This window comes from Lynx canadensis, chromosome A3, assembly GCF_007474595.2.
Source record: "Lynx canadensis isolate LIC74 chromosome A3, mLynCan4.pri.v2, whole genome shotgun sequence".
In the NCBI taxonomy this organism is placed as follows: domain Eukaryota; kingdom Metazoa; phylum Chordata; class Mammalia; order Carnivora; family Felidae; genus Lynx; species Lynx canadensis.
The window spans coordinates 13,255,941-13,276,679 of record NC_044305.1 but is presented as its reverse complement, the minus strand read 5'-3'; the positions used below and the strand labels follow the sequence as shown (position 1 = coordinate 13,276,679).

At 40.6% G+C, this 20,739-nt stretch overlaps 1 protein-coding gene and 1 pseudogene across 1 annotated transcript in view; one reads left to right on the top strand and one right to left on the bottom strand.

The window, feature by feature from the left end:
• Nucleotides 1–20,739, top strand: part of NCOA3 (nuclear receptor coactivator 3) — a 139,508-nt gene that overhangs the window by 98,594 nt on the left and 20,175 nt on the right. The window contains 11 exon segments of the mRNA XM_030309452.1: nucleotides 7,880–7,984; nucleotides 8,865–9,037; nucleotides 9,779–9,879; nucleotides 10,844–11,018; nucleotides 11,288–11,476; nucleotides 11,645–11,746; nucleotides 15,251–15,391; nucleotides 15,652–15,799; nucleotides 16,788–17,179; nucleotides 17,350–18,218; nucleotides 19,903–20,038. Coding sequence (XP_030165312.1) covers nucleotides 7,899–7,984; nucleotides 8,865–9,037; nucleotides 9,779–9,879; nucleotides 10,844–11,018; nucleotides 11,288–11,476; nucleotides 11,645–11,746; nucleotides 15,251–15,391; nucleotides 15,652–15,799; nucleotides 16,788–17,179; nucleotides 17,350–18,218; nucleotides 19,903–20,038 — 2,512 coding nt within the window. The 5' untranslated portion in view covers nucleotides 7,880–7,898.
• Nucleotides 14,449–15,179, bottom strand: LOC115509601 (annotated as a pseudogene).

Here is a 20,739-nt window from a genome sequence, read left to right as displayed (position 1 = left end):
TTTTTTTTATTTTTATTATTTTTTTTTTTTAAATTTTTTTTTCAACGTTTATTTATTTTTGGGACAGAGAGAGACAGAGCATGAACGGGGGAGGGGCAGAGAGAGAGGGAGACACAGAATCGGAAACAGGCTCCAGGCTCTGAGCCATCAGCCCAGAGCCTGACGTGGGGCTCGAACTCACGGACCGCGAGATCGTGACCTGGCTGAAGTCGGACGCTTAACCGACTGCGCCACCCAGGCGCCCCGGCAGCATGTTTTTTAGAGTGAAGCTGAAATCAGGTTTGTGCCGCTCAGGTTAGATCTGAGAGATTCAGTGCATTAAATTGTAGGGTCAGTGTTACCTTTAAAATAACTAAAGAATTATCCAGGTAGTTAGTACGCTGTCAGGAGAGAGTAATTTGATTTAGATGGAATTGGCGTGCTTAACTCCCTCTGCACAGTGTATATTGGTGAACTTCAACTCCTTTGCTTCTGTGGAGGTTGAGAAGTCTCTTGGCAACAAGCTTCCAGTTGCAACTAACACCTGCTTTGGCTAATTGGTATGCCCAGCTCTGGTAGCAGAGCCTCTGGAGAGTTTGTGTTTGAATTCAACTTCATCAGGTTTAAACTGGAACATAAATGTGAAGGGGCTTTGGGCTCAGCCTGTGGATTGAGAATGAAAAGGCAGGACGTACAAAGGGAGAAGAGAGAGTGAAACCTGTGGATAAAATAGCTGTCGACTTACACTTGGATGCTTTTCAGCTTAATTTGTATATTAAAAATAAGATGTTTTACTCTATGGTTCTCTGCCAGCCCCCTTTCAAGTTAGCTGGCAGGATGAACTAAAGACAGGAGAAGAATGACCAGAACCCGAGAGCATACCCTTTCTGTCATATGTCCTCACCAAGGTAGTTTACTGTGGACACTGTTTATATGCCTTTTCTTTTTAAAAAAACAACTGTAGGCTGGTAGGTTTCCTATCAGCTCTGTTCCCATGACACTGTGCAGTGCCTTCATTTTAATACTTACCAACCTGCGTTGTTACAATCATTTATGCTTTCCTCTTGTGCTAGCCTGAGAGTTGCCGCAACGTATGCTGTCATTCGTCTCTATTTCCTGGACCTGAAGTGGTTCTGGGCATGTAAGTGTTTGAGCTGAAACGGAATTAGATTGAAAAATGGATTGCATTAGGTAGTTTTTTCTTGATCCCACTAAATAAACATAACAGGTTATCAGCAACAAAACAAAAGGACATTGCCAGTTAAGTTTAATTGAAACTTTCCCTCTCTTTTCTCTCCTTGTCTCCTTTCAGCTCTTGTCCTCTTTGCCAGGGTTGAATTAAAATATAAAAGTAGGAGATACTCACTGGAAGAGGCATCCAGTTGATGAGGAAGCTTTCATAGTGGTTCCATGTTTATGACACTCCCACCCCCTCCCCCATGGTCTCTTAAACACACACAGGTTCTCTTTCCTTCAGTCCTTTCCTCTGTGGTGCTGGTTCTTTTGGAGCCACACCATAGATTGAAATAAAACCTTTAACTTGATATTTTAGAAAATACAATTTTGTAGGATTAAAGCTTTAACTAGTGGTGACTATGTACTAAATTGTCTCAAGTAAGAGGGTCAATTTGGAGCTTTTAGTTTTGGGTAGTGATTTATATATATATTTATATATATTTATATGTTTAGAATGTCTCATAATTTTTCCCAAGAGCAGTTTTTTCCCCCTAATTGGATTGAGCAGTCTCTGCTTTTACATACAGCTTCAAGTGGTTTTCAGTAAATCATTCCAAATCTATAGTTGTTGTTGGAAAATTTTCCTCAAGTTACTGTGATTCTCAGGAGACACCCAGAAACACTCCCTAATTACCAAGTGTATTTAATCATACCTTGTATAAGTCAGCCAAACAGGCCTGATGAATAAACTGAATTACTGGTGGGATAGTCAAAAGTTTTTGGCCCCAGCATTTAACCTGAGAAAACCCAAGAATAAAAATATTTGACAGGCTATTTTAGGGTATAGTTCATGCTTTTCTGATCTCAAGTTTTCTTCTTGCTGTTTAAGCCGAGACAGTTGATTTCAAGTGGAAGTAAGGGTTATGGTTAATATTAGACCACCCCCAGAGGGCCATTTATCTGGTGACTTGTAGACCAGTGGTTAGTTTTGGGGACTTGAGAGGAGTAACAGCATTAGTACCTGTTGAGTTGTAGTGGCTCCTTGCCTCTGCCCCTGATCCAGCATACCCACAAACCCTGAGTATACAACGTCTCAGTGTTCTTACTGATGAGCTAAGAAGTTTTCTGGGTAACCGGTTGGAGATGGTGTGATTCAAAAAAAAAGTTTATTTCAGTGAGGGATAAAATGCCCAAGGAACATATGATACAGATTTGTTGGTCTGAGTCCTAGTTATGCCATCCAGTATCTGTGTGTGATCTTTGGAAAGTTATTTAGTTGTGTACTTATCTATAAAATGGGAATAATAATACATATCTTCGAGAGTCATGGTGAGAGATTATGCAGAATATGCGATATGCTCAGCACTGTACTGCCACAGAAGTTATCCCCTTCCCTTTCCCTTATTAACTTAGGAAAACTGAAATATTTTCGTTGGTTTCTGTGCCATTTGAGATTTACTGAGTAATATGTCATCCCATTTTGGCGTGGCTTTTCTTAGACCCTCCTCCCCCGCACCATCCCACCCCCCCCCCCCCCAACTTGTGGCTTACCTAATGGGCGTTAGCACTGTTGATTGGTATCTTTTCCTTTTGGACAGGAATACTTCCTGTATCCTTGTGCATCTGGCTAGTTGTACACAATCAAGATTTTTCTCTCGTCTTAACTGTCAAATAACCAAAAGGAAAGCTAGTTGATGCTGCTCAGTCATACACCCAACATTATCGTGACTTTTGAGTGACAAGTAAAATTCTTTTTTTTTTTTTTTTTTAATTTAAAAAAATATTGTAAAAATGGCTCAAGGATCCAGATGGCTGTGTTCACATTGAAAGACTGAATACGTTTTGGGCCTTTGAATTCTGATTCAATGAAAAGTTCTCCACTGTAGTCCTTTTAGATACTATGGTGTCAGGGGCTTAGAAAAGCTTCTGTGATTGGATTGCATTCTGCCTGGAAGTGTGGTTGAGGTGGACCTCCAGCTTAATAATCAGTCGGAGGACATCTCTTCATTAGCAACTTCAAAGTATATCTATGCAAGTCATTATTGGATTTATGAGGGGATTTCAAGAGTTACTTGGGCAGGTATATATTGTGTGTTAATTTTCTACTCAGCTGTGTAGATGATCTTTAATTGTAGGGAGTCAGAATTTAGAAGGGGCTCAGTCTTCATAGACTGTTCTTATCAAAGATACTTTGGGGCTCTTGTGCTGTATTATTTCCTCTTTGAATGTTGATTTTACCAACTCTGCATATCCTCTAACCTAGATGGGTAATAATTTAAGATGTAAAAATGTAAGCTATACAGTTACTGATTTATGTTTCTTAACTTTTAGTTTCTTTGGAGGAAAAATTATTCATGGGCCTAGTATGTAATGTCTTCTCTCCTCCCACCTTGGTTCTTGACTACTGACTGAAAATGATCTAAATTTAGGATGTGTACACTAAACATTGACCTCTCGTACCTTAGAAAGAGTAATTTACCAAAATAGATAACATATCCCCTCAGACAGATAGTTTTGAGTCCATCTTTGCCAGCGAGAAGCGGGCAGCAGACTTGGCAAGTAAAACAATGCTATTGACAATTTTTATGTTTGTAAAGAAGATTAATACCAAATAAACAAAACTATACATAAAGTATTTGTCATAGTCATTTGTGCTCAGGAATAATTGTATTAGCTGTTGTATATGCTGAAAAGTATTATTTTTTAAGCAGAAATAGTTATAATTTTTCATATTGAGCATTTTCTTGGTCATAATGAAATTTAGGAGATATATTTGCTGATATATTTTTTTGTTATTTTAACATCTCATTCACTCTTGGAAATCATATGGTCTTTTTTTTTTTTTTAACATATTGTGCAATAAAAATCTCTCCCCCCCTTTTTTCAATATATTAAGTTTATTGTCAAATTGGTTTCCAATCCCCCCCCCCCCTTTTAAAGTTTTTATTTATTTTGAGAAAGCACGAGCATGCACAAGCGGTGGAGGGACAGAGAGAGAGAGAGGGAGGGAGGGAGGGAGAGAATCCCAAGCAGGTTCTGTGCTGTCAGTGTGGAGCCCACTGTGGGGCTCAAACTCATAAACTGTGAGATCGTGACCTGAGCCAAGATCAAGAGTCTAATGCTTAACTGACAGAGCCACCCAGACACTTCAAAGCCTTTTTTTTTTTTTTTAAGTTTATTTATTTATTTTGAGAGACAGAACGAGTGCATGGCCCATGCATGCATGGGGTGGGGTGGGGGGAGAGAATCCCAAGCAGGCTCCACACTGTCAGCCTAGAGCCCAGCTCGGAGCTCAAACTCACAAACTGGGAGATCATGACCTGGGCCCAAATCAAGAGTCAGTCGCTTAACTGACTGAGCTACCCAGACGCCCCTAGGTATCATACAGTAGAAATTGGCAAATCTTTTCTTTGAAAAAAAAAAAAAAAAGAGAGAAATATTTTATATCTTAAATAACGAAACCTTCATGGTTTTTACATTAGAATTTAGCGTTAGTACATTGCTGGATAATTGCCTTTGTTATTTAGAGGTCAGTGGATTCTGTGAAAGAGTAAATTTGGTGACACATAGACTAGACAGTCATGCACATTATAGCTTGTTGTTGTGCCACACGAAGAGAAAGAGCCACGTCTGTATACATGGACACATGTAGATATATTTGTGTTTCTCCCAGTGCACATAAAAATTGGCTTAATGTGAATGACTTGGGTGCATTTCCTGTTTAGACTGAATATAATTATTATTGATTTCTTCCATACTAAGAGATTGTCATGGTTTTGATTCTCTATTGATACAATCTATGCCTTTAAAACTTATTTTGGTGACATCCTATATCAAGTGTAGAAGTGAAAATTTTAAAAAGTTTTAACTTTGGGGCACCTGGTTGATTCATTCGGTTAAGCAACTGGCTCTTGATTTGGCTTAGGTCATGGTCTCAAGGTTTGTGGGCTCCAAACACAAGTTTCTCTTCTACCAGGTTTTATCCAGTGCCAGTATTTTGCTACCCTCCTTTCTCCCTCTCCTTTGCTTCTCCTGTTCCTTTTCTCACTCACCTAAAATGGCCTCTACCATTGGAGGGCCATTTACATACATAATGACCCATTTGCTGTAAATGTTAAGAATAAGGATAGCTTCTAGGGCATCTGGGTGGCTCAAGCAGTTAAGCCGTCGACTTTGACTCAGGTCACGATCTCACCGCTGGTGGGTTCAAGCCCCGCATGGAGCTCTCTGCTGACAGCTCAGAGCCTGGGGCCTGCTTCACATTCTGTGCCTTTCCCTCTCTAACGCCCACCACCACCCCCCGCATTCTGTGTGTGTGTGTCTGTCTCTCTCTCTCTCAGAATTAAATAAACGTTATAAAAAAAAAAAAAGAATAAGGATAGCTTCTTAAATATGTACAGAACTCAACTTCAGTAAATTTAACATTGATAAAATAATCCTGTCCTCCATATTTTAAATTTGTCAGTTGATCCCATAATGTGCTTTATAGCATCTCCCCTCTATAGGACAGAATCCAGTATGGGATCATACATCATATTTGTCATTTCTCTTTAGTTTTCTTTAATCTGGAATATTTATAGACTCTTATTACATTGTCATTTTTGAAGAATACATTTTTTCTGGCATTGTGAGATCTGGGTATGCTTTAAAACCATAATATTAAGCCACTATTAATCAAAGATATTTTAAGTTCTGGGGCACCTGGGTGGCTCAGTTGATTAAGCGTCGGACTTCGGGTCAGGTCATGATCTTGCAGTTCGTGAATTCGAGCCCCACGTCAGGCTCGGTGCTGACAGCTCAGAGCCTGGAGGCTGCTTCGGATTCTGTGTCTCCCCCTCTCTCTGTCCCTCCCCTGCTCACGCTCTGTTTCTCTGTCTTTCCCCAAAATAAGTAAACATTAAAAAATTGTTAAAAAAAAAAAAGGCATTTTAAGTACTTTACTCTCTCCTTTACTTTAGCTTAATGTTGTGAGGAGAAAAAGACTCTTGGAAACCTCTCTGCCTTTCAGCTTTGATTTTGCATTTTACTACCAAACTTCTAGGTAGAATGGATTTTATTGGTATTTAATTCATACCTACAGTATCTGTACAGGTGATGTCATAATCTAGAACTCTTGGTTAGTGATTATGTGGTTTTGATTTTTTAAAAGCTATGCTTTTTAACTTTCATTAGCATCCTGTATGAAATTTTGCATTTTTGTCTCCTCTCTCTCTGTAGTATTGTGCCACCTAGTGGAAATTTATGTCCTTCAGTATATGTCTAAAAATCTAGATGGAATGCAAGATGCATTTTAACATACTGAGAAAAAGTTTGGAAAATTCGAACTTCTTGATTGACTTGGAATTGTTTAGAACAAGGGTTGTCTTCCTAAATAAGAATTTAGGACAAATAAAATTCTTTGTATGTGAAGGTTTAGTAGAGGTCTTAAAATTATGAGCTGCTGACTGTTAAAACACTGTTACTGTTTCAACAAGAAACACCCTACGTGGGGTGGGGCTCCTGGGTGGCTCAGTCGGGTAAGCGTCTGACTTCGGCTCAGGTCATGATCTCGTGGTTCATGGGTTCGAGTCCCACATCGGGCTCTGTGTTGACAGCTCAGAGACTGAAACCTGCTTCAGATTCTGTGCCCCCCCCCCCACACCCTTCCCCCACTTGCGTGTGCGCGTTCTCTCTCTCTCAAAAATAAACATTAAAAAAAAAAAAAGAAAAGAAACACCCTTCGTTATTTTCATCATTGAAACCTTAACCAAAACATTGTATTTCCATCAGTCGTTACTAAAATGATTGTTGCTATTTAGATACCATGAAAATCCCCCCCTCCCCCTTTTCATTGTGCATCTACTCTCCAGGCCTCATGTAGTGGGGCTTACAGATTATTTACATGCTCTAAGATTAGTTTTGAAGTCATAGAAGAAAAACACAGTGGGTAATAAATATTAATGAAATAGTTTAAAGGAAAGCAATGTGCTACTTTGAAAATAGCCTGAAAAAAAATGTAGACATGTATCATTTGAAGACTCCTTACCAAGTGACAGGATAATCTCTAATTTGTCCTTAGTTGGGTATAAATAAAACTCACGATTTTTTTCTTATTTTCAATTTTTTTTTTATTTGAGAGAGAATGAATGAATGAATCTTGAGCAGGCTCCACGCTCAGAGCAGAGCACAAAATGGATGGGGCTCCATCCCACGACCCTGGCTGGGATCATGACCTGAGCCAAAATCAGGAGTCTGATTCTCAACCGAGTGAGCCACCCAGGCACCCCTAGGATTTTTTTTTTTTTTGAGATTTTATTTTTAAGTAATCTCCACACCTAAGGTGGAGCTTGAACTTGGGACCCCAAGATCAAGAGTTGCATGCTCTACCGACTGAGCCAGCCAGGCACCCCAGGATTTTATCACTTGGAAAAAGTTGATGGTCTCTTTTTCTTGTTATTAAATATGAAGAAGATGCCTTCCTCATCCTTTGAAGTATTCAGAGTATTCAACATACACATTTTTAGTGGGACTTGAGAAACATTTTAGTCTTGGGGTTTGACATTCTGCAGAATTAAACTAGAATATGAACTTTTGACGTTGTCTTCAGGGTACTCATTTATAATTAAGAATATTAAGACTTACCTAACCATTTAGGGAAAGTAGTTCTGAATTATAAGATTCAACCATTCAAGCATACAACATGGGTATTTTACAATGTTTTCATCTTATCATCATTCTTTCTTAGTTGCTGATGTATAGTCACAATGAGCGGATTAGGAGAAAACTCCTTGGATCCACTGGCCCCTGATTCACGAAAACGCAAATTGCCATGTGATACTCCAGGACAGGGGTAGGTCGTTTATTTCCTGATCCTTCACCAAGGTCTCCTCCCACTACCATTATTTTTTTGACTTAAAAACGAACATTTTAGCTTTCTGTTGTTTAACTTCTTAGGTAGATTTTTGTCTTCGCTTAAATAATATGATTTTGCTTTGAATTAAGTAGAATGGCACATAGATCAGATAGACATCCTTATGATATAATAGAAATCTTATTGGTGATTCAGATAAAAGTGAGTTAGTCCAATAACTAACACTTTTGAGGTAGTGTGAAGCATTTCTTAGTGAAAGAGGTAGGTAGGAGTCAGGAATAGAGCATCAAGATTGTTGCAGATCAGATTACTCTTTAAATTCCTGTAAGAAGATGTTGTAAGTTGGTATTTTGGCCTTTGTGAGGTTTCATCGTCCTTTTCCTGAATAAAGTTTGCAGTTTAAAAAATAGAAATCTAATATTTCATGCAATGTTACGCTAGCCTTTTTAGTATTTGCCAAGGTCACTATGACTTGAGTTTTAATGTGATTCTTACAAAGTAAAAAATGGCTTATAAGCCTTATGTAAAACCTTGTCATTAATAAGTAGCTAACACTCTTTTTGTTATTATTTGTTGTTTTACTGTCTCTTTGATGTAAAGACTGTGTATCCTTATTTTCTGCATGGTCAGAGGCTAAGTGTCCCCAAGGCCACCAGGCTAACCAAAAGGTGGACTTGAATTTAGGTTTGCCTGAATTTCTGCTGTATTGTACTTCTTCTCCAAGATGAGTTTTTGATGGTTTCTATTGGCTAAATTTTATTTGCTTATGTATGAAGGTGCTGGTGATTCTGCTCCCGGCGTTTTTTTGTGATAGGTACATTCATGGCCTTCTCTCCCCTCCCCCAATCTTCTCTCTCAGTCTTACCTGCAGTGGTGAAAAGTGGAGACGGGAGCAGGAGAGTAAATATATTGAAGAACTGGCTGAACTTATATCTGCTAATCTTAGTGATATTGACAATTTCAATGTCAAACCAGATAAATGTGCAATTTTAAAGGAAACAGTAAGACAGATCCGTCAAATAAAAGAGCAAGGTAATACAAAGTAAGAAAAACACTCAAATCTTTTCAGAAGGAACTTGTTAACTATGTTTACATTTGCCTTTTTGCTACCTTGTTGCTCACGTGTGGACTAGTGGGACCTGTCCTGTGTGGGATTGGACAAATGAGTTGGCCAACTTAGTACTCCTTGAGAAATAGTTAATAGAGCATTAGAAAGAGGCCAGTGTTCTCACCCTGTCCCATGTTAGTTGCCTTTCAGGAAGCCATGGGATAGTACATGTAGTAGTGAAAGAAAATTAAGGGTATCTTCTGCCCTCCTGAGTAACTCAAGTTTTAAGATTTAAAAATTGCAGAATTGGGGCGCCTGGGTGGCGCAGTCGGTTAAGCGTCCGACTTCAGCCAGGTCACGATCTCGCGGTCCGTGAGTTCAAGCCCCGCGTCGGGCTCTGGGCTGATGGCTCAGAGCCTGGAGCCTGTTTCCGATTCTGTATCTCCCTCTCTCTCTGCCCCTCCCCCATTCATGCTCTGTCTCTCTCTGTCCCAAAAATAAATAAACGTTGAAAAAAAAAATTTTAAAAATAAAAAAAAATAAAAATTGCAGAATTGGTTTCTTATCAGGAAATGTTGTATATGTGCATATGTATGCGCGTGCGTGCGTGCGTGCGTGTGTGCGTGTGTGTGTGTGTGTGTTCGTGTTCTGGGGACTGTTTGGAGGTGAATTTGATCTGTAACTGATATTTGTGATGTTTGTAGTATTGTCTTCTGTCTTTTCAGGAAAAGCCATTTCCAATGATGATGATGTTCAGAAAGCTGATGTATCTTCTACGGGGCAGGGAGTAATTGATAAAGATTCCTTAGGGCCACTTTTACTTCAGGCAAGTATATTATACTTGTGAGGAATTTTTAAGACTTAAGAATATGCTTTTTGTGACGTGCTTAAACATTGTTTTGTAAGTAGTTGTCCTCAATAGGTATGATTCGCCTATAGCATGTTTCTCTCGCTGTAAAGCAGGAGACGGGAACAGAGAGGAGGCTCTTCATAAAGTGCAACTGTTAACTTGTTTTTGTTTCAACTAGTTCACTTCAAGTACTTCTCAGTTGCTCGGTTCAGTTCTTCTTTGTAAATTCTCACTAGGGAGTGGGGTGGCTCCTGTAGCTTGATTTTGTATCAAATGGAAAACCAGGAAGTGCTAAGGATATTTCATTTTTAAGAACTCTTTTCAAGATGTAATTCTTCAAACATTAGATTAGACATTCATTCAGATTTTATGTTGGCTGTATCTATCTTTTTTCCCTCAAATTCTTTTTATTTTTAATTCTTTAAATACAATCCTATAGTAATTGTGCTGTGTGAATAGAAATGGCTAAGTGGTGGCTAATAGTTGTTCGCAGTGGTTGTTAAATCACTAGTAGTTGTAAAAAATTCTGTTTAGTGCTAAGGCTGGTGCCTTTAATTGGCCAAGACTGCCATGAAAAAATATCACAGACAGGACTTTAAAGTTCTGGAGGCTAGAAGTCCAAGGTCAAGGTATTGGCATGCTTGGTTTCTCCTGAACCCTCTTTGCTTAGCTTGTGGATGGTTGCCTTTTCCTTGTGTATTCACATGACCTTTTCTCTGTGTCTGTGCACCCCTCGTATCTGTCTTCTTCCATAGGAACATCAGTCCTATTGGATTGGAGCCCTAGTCTTATGACCTCATTTAACCTTAACCCCATAACCAGGGCCCTGTGTCCGAATATCCGCATATAGCCACATTGAGAGTTAGGGCTTCAACGTGTGAATTTGGGTGGGGGATACAGTTCAGTCCATAATAGCCCATATTAACCTATCCCACTTTAGGCATTGGATGGTTTCCTGTTTGTGGTGAATCGTGATGGAAACATTGTATTTGTGTCAGAAAATGTCACACAATACCTGCAATATAAGCAAGAAGACCTGGTTAACACAAGTGTCTACAGTATCTTGCATGAAGAAGACAGAAAGGATTTCCTTAAAAACTTACCGAAATCTACAGGTAGTCTTTTAATGTGTATTTCCTTTCTTAATTTTGTAAACACTAAAAAATAAGGTTTATTTTTGAAGGAAGGGGGCAAGTTGGGGAGGGGCAGAGAGAGAAGGAGACAGAGGATCCGAAGCAGAGCACAGATCTCCATGTGGGGCTCGAACTCATGAACTGTGAGATCATGACCTTGAGCTGAAGTTGGATGCTTAACTGACTGAGTCACCTAGGCACCCCTGAATTGCCAGCTTTTTAAAAAACTTTTTTCAATTTGTTTTCCAAAGTCAATGGAGTTGCCTGGACAAATGAGACCCAGAGACAAAAAAGCCATACTTTTAATTGCCGTATGCTGATGAAAACACCACATGATATTCTGGAAGACATCAACACTAATCCTGAAATGCGCCAGAGATATGAAACAATGCAGTGCTTTGCCCTGTCTCAGCCTCGAGCTATGATGGAGGAAGGGGAAGGTAAGATTGACCACATGTTTGAAATGTTTTTCAGACAGCAGCCAAATTTGTAGTTCTTTGATTTCCATTGTTGTATTCATTGACTGAATTCCATGTCCTTACTTGTCTATTTGAGAGATCTGTCCAAAAGTTAAATGTAATCCTTACCTGGTTGAATTTGTATTGTAGATTTGCAATCCTGTATGATCTGTGTAGCACGTCGCATTACTACAGGCGAAAGAGCGTTTCCCTCAAACCCCGAGAGCTTTATTACTAGACATGATCTTTCAGGTAAAAACTTTGTGTATGTGTGTATATACATTTTGTTCATTTGAGAGTTATTGAGAGTTAACTATTTTTGCAGCTGCACGCTCATGTAAAAGTACCTATACCCACTGTAGTGAATGCTTTGCATAGATTATTTCTTACGTTTCTTTTTTTTTTTTTTTTGAAATTTATTTATTTTGAGAGAGAGAAAGAGAGCATGCGGGCGCGGGCGAAGGGCAGAGAGAGGGAGAGACAGAATCCCAAGCAGCCTCTCCACGGTCAGCGCAGAGCCCAAGTGGGGCACAAACTCAAACCGTGAGCCGAGACCAGGAGTCAGATGCTCAACCGAATGAGCCACCCAGCACCCCCATTTCTTATGTTTCTTACGCAACTCTTAAGATTCAGTAAAACCCTTGGCATTTGAGTTGGGTATATTTGACAGTTAAACTCCCTCAAATAAACAAATAAAAAATAAATGTAGAGACACCTAGCTTTCTCTCCCAATAGCATTTGAAATCAGTATATTTCTTTTCTCTAACTTCAAACCCATTTTTCATAAACAAGTTTTCAAAAATACGATAATTTAAGAATTACTGGGAGTAATTTTTGATATCAACATGAGCTTCAGACTTGGTCTGTACTTTTTTGACTATGGGAATAAAGACTTAAAGCCAGTATAAGTGATCAAGCACATAATGAAATTAAATGTAGTTGCATTATTATCTGTATTCACCTTCAGGATTGCTCATGCGATCATCTAACCCTAAATGGTGATGTCAAGGCTTGTCTTGTAGGTGCCATCCCGGAGATGAGGAAGCAGGTCGGGCGGCAGAGATTGAGTTCCTTGCCCAACATTAGATCCTGGGTGGTAAAGAATTTGCAGTTGGGTCTGCCTGATGTCAAAGCCTGTACTGTTTGCTTTGTATGTACCTTGTGGACCTGCAATAAGTAATTTGATAAAATGGAATAGGTTTAAATATACATGGGGTGCCTGGGTGGTGGCCCAGTCAGTTCAGCATCCAACTTTGGCTCAAGTCACGATCTCATGGTTGGTGAGTTCGAGCCCCACATCAGATTCTGCCAGTGGAGCCTGCTTGGGATTCTCCCTCCCGCCCTCCGTGTCTCTCTCTCTCTCTCTCTCTCTCTCTCTCTCTCTCTCTCTCTCTCTCTCCCCACCCCCCTCTCTACCCCTGCCCTGTGCATACACTCTCTCTATCCCTCTCAAAAATAAACTTGAAAAAAATTTAAATATACATAACATACCTATAGCTATTACATGTGCATATATATTTATATGTTATGTACACATACATACATAACAGTATTCTACTCTTAAAAAAAAAAGCTATTTTTGTAGTTTTCAGTCATTTTATGCCAGGCTCAGTTACCTGTCTTGAAGCTGCTTGAGATTAATTTCCACAGATGAAAAAAGTAGCAAAAAAAGTTTTTTGTATACTTAATTGACAGTCTGTTTACACTGATAAATATTATCTTACATAGGAAAAATTTTTTCTTTATTAACTTACTTTGAGATAATCAAACCTGGTGACAGAAATTTTTATGTGAATTTTTACCTTCTAGAGTGGTTCTTACTCTGTACCTATTATGTTTTGGCAGGCTAAATTTTCTCCCTGAATAACAATATTTCACATTTTATAGCTGAAAATACTAAATAGAACATCTTTACTCAAGCAATTTAGTGAATAGAACCTTTAAAATTATCTCATTAATGTCTCCTCTTATTATAAAAGGTAGAAATTACCAGGCAGGCAAAGTGAAATCCTTTTATCTGGTTCACATCTGAGAGCCATCTCACCATAGCCGGCATTTTCTAGTTGCTGTCTCTCCTTTCATAGGAGGTTTCTTGCCCTCCACAGAATACTTATTTTGGACTCTGGAGAGATTTTATTCTCTGTCCCAGATGTGAACTTTTTCTGAGCATCTATTTTGTGTTTGTCATCTGGGTGTCAGAGCTGAGCTCAGAGGAGGGGTTGAGGACAGGCCATCTTTATTCTGGGCACAGCACGCAAATGTTTACTCTTCCCTGCAGTGCATTTGTCACTTCTCCCTAGGTGGGACTCTCCCCCGCCCCCCCGTTATTAAGATTTTTTTAATATGTCATGAAGGGTCTGGATTTTACACAGATTCTTAACTGGGGACTCTGTCCATGAGCTCATCCACCGTTAGTACCTTTCTCATCCCCAGCAGCTTTTTCAGAACCATCTTACGCCGTGTGTTTTCCCAATCCAAACCTGATTTTCTTCAGCATTTTTACTTTTCCGACAAACACATCATGGGCAGGGTAAATAGATTGGAAAGCCTTTTCTGTATCTTTCCCAGTCTGTCAGAGATCAAGTCATTAACCACTCCTGTTAAGTCATTTGTCTGCCCCTCTTGGGTCAGGATTTCCATCACCTTCCCAATTTGGTGGGCCTGTTAGTGCCAAGCATAAGAGGTTGTCTGGGTCTGCGTATTGCCTTTTCAGTAAGGCATATGTGGAACAGGCAGAAACAACCATTGATTTCTTGATATCAACATGAGCTTTCAGTCATAGTCTGGCACTTTTTGCCGTGGAGCATATTTTGTCTTGGGCATCCATGTCCCGAATGTTGATCTCACGGTTTTTGCCCAGGGCATCCTCAGTAATTATTTTGAGTTTTTGAAATGTGACTTCCAACATTCTGGGGACCAGTAAGGCTCACTTCAGAAGCACAGTCTTGAGGCCATCAGAGACCATTGTGGTCCGTCGACAGAGTTCTTGTGACTGATGTTTGCTGAACATTCCTTTCACTGAACGTAGCGGGTGCTTTCTCCTCATATTGCTCTTTCTTCGACAATGGATCGACTATTTTCTTCTTGGCTCCTTTTGCCACATTTTGTTAGGTGTTTATTCTTGCCAATGTTTATTCTTGTCCTAATACTGCTCAGAAAGTGTTGAGAGGCCTAGCCATTTTTTTAAAGGGCCATCTTCATAAAACCTTTAATTTTGTAGTGTTTTTGAGTTGTATAAATTTTGTCTCTCTAGTGTATTTGATGTTAAACAAAAGTTGTCAGAAACTTCCAGACTGGTAGCAATGAGTATTTGGTTAACCTTCCTGGTTTAGATTTTAAGTGTCCAAAGATGCAGTCAGTCACCTCTCAGATGAAAAGAATTGTCCCTGCTAGCTGTGTAGGTAGGTATTTTCATAGCTGCAGGGACAGACTATCTTCAGAAGAACAATTTTACTGGTAGGTGGTGTTTTTTTCCTTTAAGTGAAAATGAACCTGAGGTTATCTGGCCGTGTTCTATTCTGTACATTGAGAAAGTGAAAGGAGTTCTGTGATACTCTGTACAGGAGGACATTTAATGTAAGAATGTCCTGTAGGACTGTGTCCTTAAAAATAAAAGCCCTGGATCTAGCAGAGTAAGCAGAGCAAAGATTTGGTGTCTTTATTTGAATCTTCAGAGCTAAGCCATGCGGTCAGTGGTCAGCGTGCAACCAGTAAATACTTGTGGGTTGGATTTAACTCTTTGTTTTCTGTTAATAGGAAAAGTTGTCAACATAGATACAAATTCACTGAGATCTTCCATGAGGCCTGGCTTTGAAGATATTATCCGAAGGTGTATCCAGAGATTTTTTAGTCTTAATGATGGTCAGTCGTGGTCCCAGAAACGTCACTATCAAGAAGGTAAAGAATTCTGAGGTTGATTCTTGGTCTTGTTTGTTTTTGTGTTTGTATATAGCATAAAGTACGTACATGGCTGTAGTTGCTGTTCTGTGCATGTGGGGCAGGAATTCTTTTAGCCTGCTTGTAATTTTGGTGCAGGTCCAGTGTTTTCCCTGGATTTTGAAAATGTGGCACTTGAAGTAGATTTCCTTTCTCTCCTCTCTTACGTGTGTCTGTTTTGCCAACTGTAGTCGCTAGTAATGGTGTATTTTCCCCAACAGCTTATATCCATGGCCATGCCGAAACCCCGGTGTATAGATTCTCATTGGCCGACGGAACCATAGTGACTGCACAGACCAAAAGCAAACTCTTCCGAAACCCTGTCACAAATGATCGGCATGGCTTTGTCTCGACCCACTTTCTTCAGAGGTAATGATAGGTTCCTGCATCTCCTCACATTAAATGCAGCGGTGTTCTCAGGGTGCCTTATTATTAATGTGAAAAGCAAGATTTAATAGAAAAAGCAGAGCCTTTGGATTTGCTGAAGTGAGTTTAGATTCCTGGGTTATGATATATTTTTTAAGGTTATATTTTTATGTGAAAGTGAGGATTTGCTCATTAGTTACTTCCTGGGAAAGCTGGGGAATGGGAAGGCCTAATGGATAAAAGAACTATCTAATGTGACTACCGCTGTTCCCTTTCATTTCTGATGATGTGTTACATTGCTTCCAGGGATTGCATTTAAAATTTGAAAGTAGACTCTAAGCAAAACTGAGAGTTACTCTTGTTGCTAGTGGTAAGTGAGCAACACGTGGAAAAGCAGGATATTTACCCATTAAGGATCTTGTATAATTTGCAGGTACCTCGAGGTTAGCCCCTAGATGTGTGGCGACTCTAGTAAAGTCCCGCCGAGATTCCAGTTAGTGTAACTGTTGGTCCTCAGTGCTGTGGTGGTGGTCACTCCTAGATTTTGTGGCATATTAAAAAGTATTTCACTGGGCTCATCATAACTGATCAGTATTTAGGTTGGAATTGGTACTAAGTGTTGGAATGGTGCCTAGGAAGTGAAGTTCGTGGCACTTCATCATTTAAAAAAAAATCTTGAGTGTTTTAATGCATGCTTGTAATGTTTAAAAAAAATTTTTTTTTTAATGTTTATTTCTGAGACAGAGAGAGACCGAGCATGAGTGGGGGAGGGGCAGAGAGAGAGAGAGAGAGAGAGAGAGAGAGAGAGACACACAGAATCCGAAGCAGGCTCCAGGCTCTCAGCTGTCAGCACAGAGCCCGACGCGGGGCTCGAACTCACTGACCACAAGATCATGACCTGAGCTGCAGTTGGACATTTAACCAACTGAGCCACCCAGGCACCCCGCATGCTTGTAATATTTTAGTGAAGGTTTGTCTTCTTTCTTTGCAGGGAACAGAATGGGTATAGACCAAACGCGAATCCTGTCGGACAAGGCATTAGACCTCCAGCAGCTGGATGCAACAGTTCGGTAGGCGGCATGAGCATGTCGCCAAACCAAGGCTTACAGATGCTAAGCGGCAGGCCCTATGGCTTGGCCGACCCCAGCTCCACAGGGCAGATGAGTGGGCCTAGGTATGGGGCTTCCAGCACCATAGCTTCAATGAACGCTGGGCCAGGCATGCAGTCCCCATCTTCCTATCAGAATAGCACCTATGGTCTCAACATGAGTAGCCCCCCACACGGGAGCCCTGGCCTTGGCTCCAACCAGCAGAACATCATGATTTCTCCTCGTAATCGTGGGAGTCCAAAGATGGCCTCACACCAGTTTTCTCCTGTTGCAGGTATTTGTGTTGGCATTTCCGTTTCTTTATTTTTTACTCTTCAGTAATCCTTCTCTTTTTATTCTGCTGCAATTCTTGTAAAGTCAGTTCATTTTATAATAGAGTTAAGTGGCATTTTGTTACAGCATCTGATAGTCTTAATTCTTGCCTTAATTTTTCTCCACATCCAGGTGTGCACTCGCCCATGGGATCTTCTGGAAATACTGGGAGCCACAGCTTTTCTAGTAGCTCTCTGAGTGCTCTTCAAGCGATCAGTGAGGGTGTGGGGACTTCTCTTTTATCCACTCTGTCTTCACCAGGCCCCAAACTGGATAACTCTCCCAATATGAATATAAGCCAGCCAAGTAAAGTGAACAGTCAGGATTCCAAGAGTCCCCTGGGCTTGTATTGTGATCAGAATCCAGCGGAGAGTTCAATGTGTCCGTCAAATAGCAGGGATCACCTCAGTGACAAAGAAAGTAAGGAGAGCAGTATCGAAGGGGCAGAGAATCAGAGGGGTCCTCTGGAAAGCAAAGGTCATAAAAAATTACTGCAGTTACTTACCTGTTCTTCTGATGATCGGGGTCATTCCTCTTTGACCAACTCCCCCCTGGATTCAAGTTGTAAAGACTCTTCCGTTAGTGTCACCAGCCCCTCTGGGGTCTCTTCTTCGACCTCTGGAGGAGTGTCCTCCACATCCAATATGCACGGGTCACTGCTGCAGGAGAAGCACCGGATCCTGCACAAGTTGCTGCAGAATGGGAATTCACCCGCAGAAGTAGCCAAGATTACCGCAGAAGCCACGGGGAAAGACACCGGTAGTGCAGCGTCTGGTGTGGAAGGAAGCGTCAAGCAGGAGCAACTGAGTCCTAAGAAGAAGGAGAATAATGCACTTCTTAGATACCTGCTGGACAGGGATGATCCCAGTGATCCGCTCTCTAAAGAACTGCAGCCCAAAGTGGAAGGAGTGGACAGTAAGGGGAGTCAGTGCAGCAGCTCCGCCGTTCCTAGCTCGAGTCAAGAGAAAGACTCTAAAATTAAGACAGAAGCAAATGAAGAGGTAATTTGTTCTATTTTCCAGCTTAGTCGTTGTGGTTAATCCTTGCATTTCTGTGTTAGAAAGACAGTAATGGACGTGCAAAACCTTATCTTCTATTTTAGGTTTATGTGATGGAAGTTATTCTTGAGCTGTCGGTTCTTTGTCATTCTTTTGGGCATCGTGAAGTGTAATGTGACGCAATTTGGAAATAACCAGATGTGGGTGTTTTAAAATGTGACTATAACTTGAACCAGTTAGTAGAGAATTTGAAAATTTTCATGGACGTTTTGTTGTTGGAATGAGAAGGTTGGGTCATGTAATGGTATAGTAGAAAGAAATGGGGGGAAAAACTTAATGCGTTAAGTAACAGAATTTTGATTTTTACCTAAAATCATGTTTCCCTCTGTACAGGATCTCATTCCATGTAAGCATTTGTCAAACTGTGACTCCTCTGGGAGGTGTTAATATGCACCTGAGAAAATTAAAGTCTTGGGGAAGTCTTGCTGTTAGGATGTCTATTTAATTTTTGTTTAACCTGGTGCTCCAAATTTATGGACCAAGAGCTCTTTTTATTTTTATTTTATTAAAAAAATTTTTTTAGGGGCGCCTGGGTGGCGCAGTCGGTTAAGCGTCCGACTTCAGCCAGGTCACGATCTCAGGGTCCGTGAGTTCGAGCCCCGCGTCGGGCTCTGGGCTGATGGCTCGGAGCCTGGAGCCTGTTTCCGATTCTGTGTCTCCCTCTCTCTCTGCCCCTCCCCCGTTCATGCTCTGTCTCTCTCTGTCCCAAAAATAAATAAACGTTGAAAAAAAATTAAAAAAAAAAAATTTTTTTTTTAATGTTTATTTATATTTGAGACATAGAGACAGAGTGTGAACAGGGGAGGGATAGAGAGAGAAGGAGACAGAATGTGAAGCATGCTTCAGGCTGTGAACTGTCAGCACAGAGCCCGACGCGGGGCTTGAACCCATAAACCTCGAGATCATGACCTGAGCCGAAGTCAGATGCTTAACTGACTCACCCGACCCCTCCCCCCCCCCCAGCCCTTTTTAAATTTTTTTTTTTTTTCCAACGTTTATTTATTTTTGGGACAGAGAGAGACAGAGCATGAACGGGGGAGGGCCACAGAGAGAGGGAGACACAGAATCGGAAACAGGCTCCAGGCTCCGAGCCATCAGCCCAGAGCCTGACGCGGGGCTCGAACTCACGGACCGCGAGATCGTGACCTGGCTGAAGTCGGACGCTTAACCGACTGCGCCACCCAGGCGCCCCTGCCCCAGCCCTTTTTAAAGCATGCCTGTGAATCTTTTGTTGAATGTCACCTTGTTGCCTTTGTTACTAATCATACTGGTTTTGGAAGGTATGTATAGAGGCAGGCCTCTCCGTCAGCTGATGATCCTGAGTAACACTAGCTCGAAAATACCTACAGTTTGAGAATTAAAGTTCTAGTGCAGATTTAAAAATGCCCCTGTTGAAAGCACTTCCAAACCCAGAGATTTATTTCAGTAGTTAAAACTATTCTTCATTTCAAGGAAGAAGATTTAGGGTGGGGGTCTTAGCAAGCTAGCCTTTAAGTTGGGCGTTATCATTTCCGGTAACTTGTATTTTACTTGTTCCCGTTTCATTTGTGTTCTTCTGATGAATGTGTATGCGTATATATCTAGTAATGCACACAGGTTAATTAAAAAAAACTTTTTTTCCCCCCAGGGATCTGGAGATTTGGATAATCTAGATGCTATTCTTGGTGATCTGACTAGTTCTGACTTCTACAATAATTCCGTATCCACAAATGGTAGTAATCTTGGAACCAAGCAGCAGATGTTTCAGGGAACTAATTCTCTGGGTAAGAAAGAACTAGGTTTTATGCTTGCTGCCTTTTTAACGTTTCTTCACACTTGTATGTATAGTTAACCCTTGAACAACACAGGTTTGAATAGCACATGTTTATTTACACACGTGTGTTTTTTAAAAATAAATACAGTACAGTACTGTAAACATTTTCTCATGGTTTTCTTTTTTTTTTTTTTTTTTAATTTTTTTTTCAACGTTTATTTATTTTTGGGACAGAGAGAGACAGAGCATGAACGGGGGAGGGGCAGAGAGAGAGGGAGACACAGAATCGGAAACAGGCTCCAGGCTCTGAGACATCAGCCCAGAGCCTGACGCGGGGCTTGAACTCATGGACCGTGAGATCGTGACCTGGCTGAAGTCGGACGCTTAACCGACTGCGCCACCCAGGCGCCCCCTCATGGTTTTCTTAATGTTTTCTCCATTTTATTATGAGAGTGCAGTATATAATACATATGACATACAAAATATGTGTTAATTGACTTATCAAAGTCTTTTGGTCAAAGTAGATAATTAGTAGTAAGTTTTTGGGGAATCAGAAGTTGTATGGATTTTTTACTGTGTTGGGGGCTTGGTGCCCCTAAGCCCTGTGTTGTTCAAGAGTCAGCTGTGCTCTTACACTAAGATTGGAATCTAAGCATTTTTTTTAAGAGAAAGAGGGCAAGTATGTGTGTGTGCGAGCAGTGAGGAGGGGCA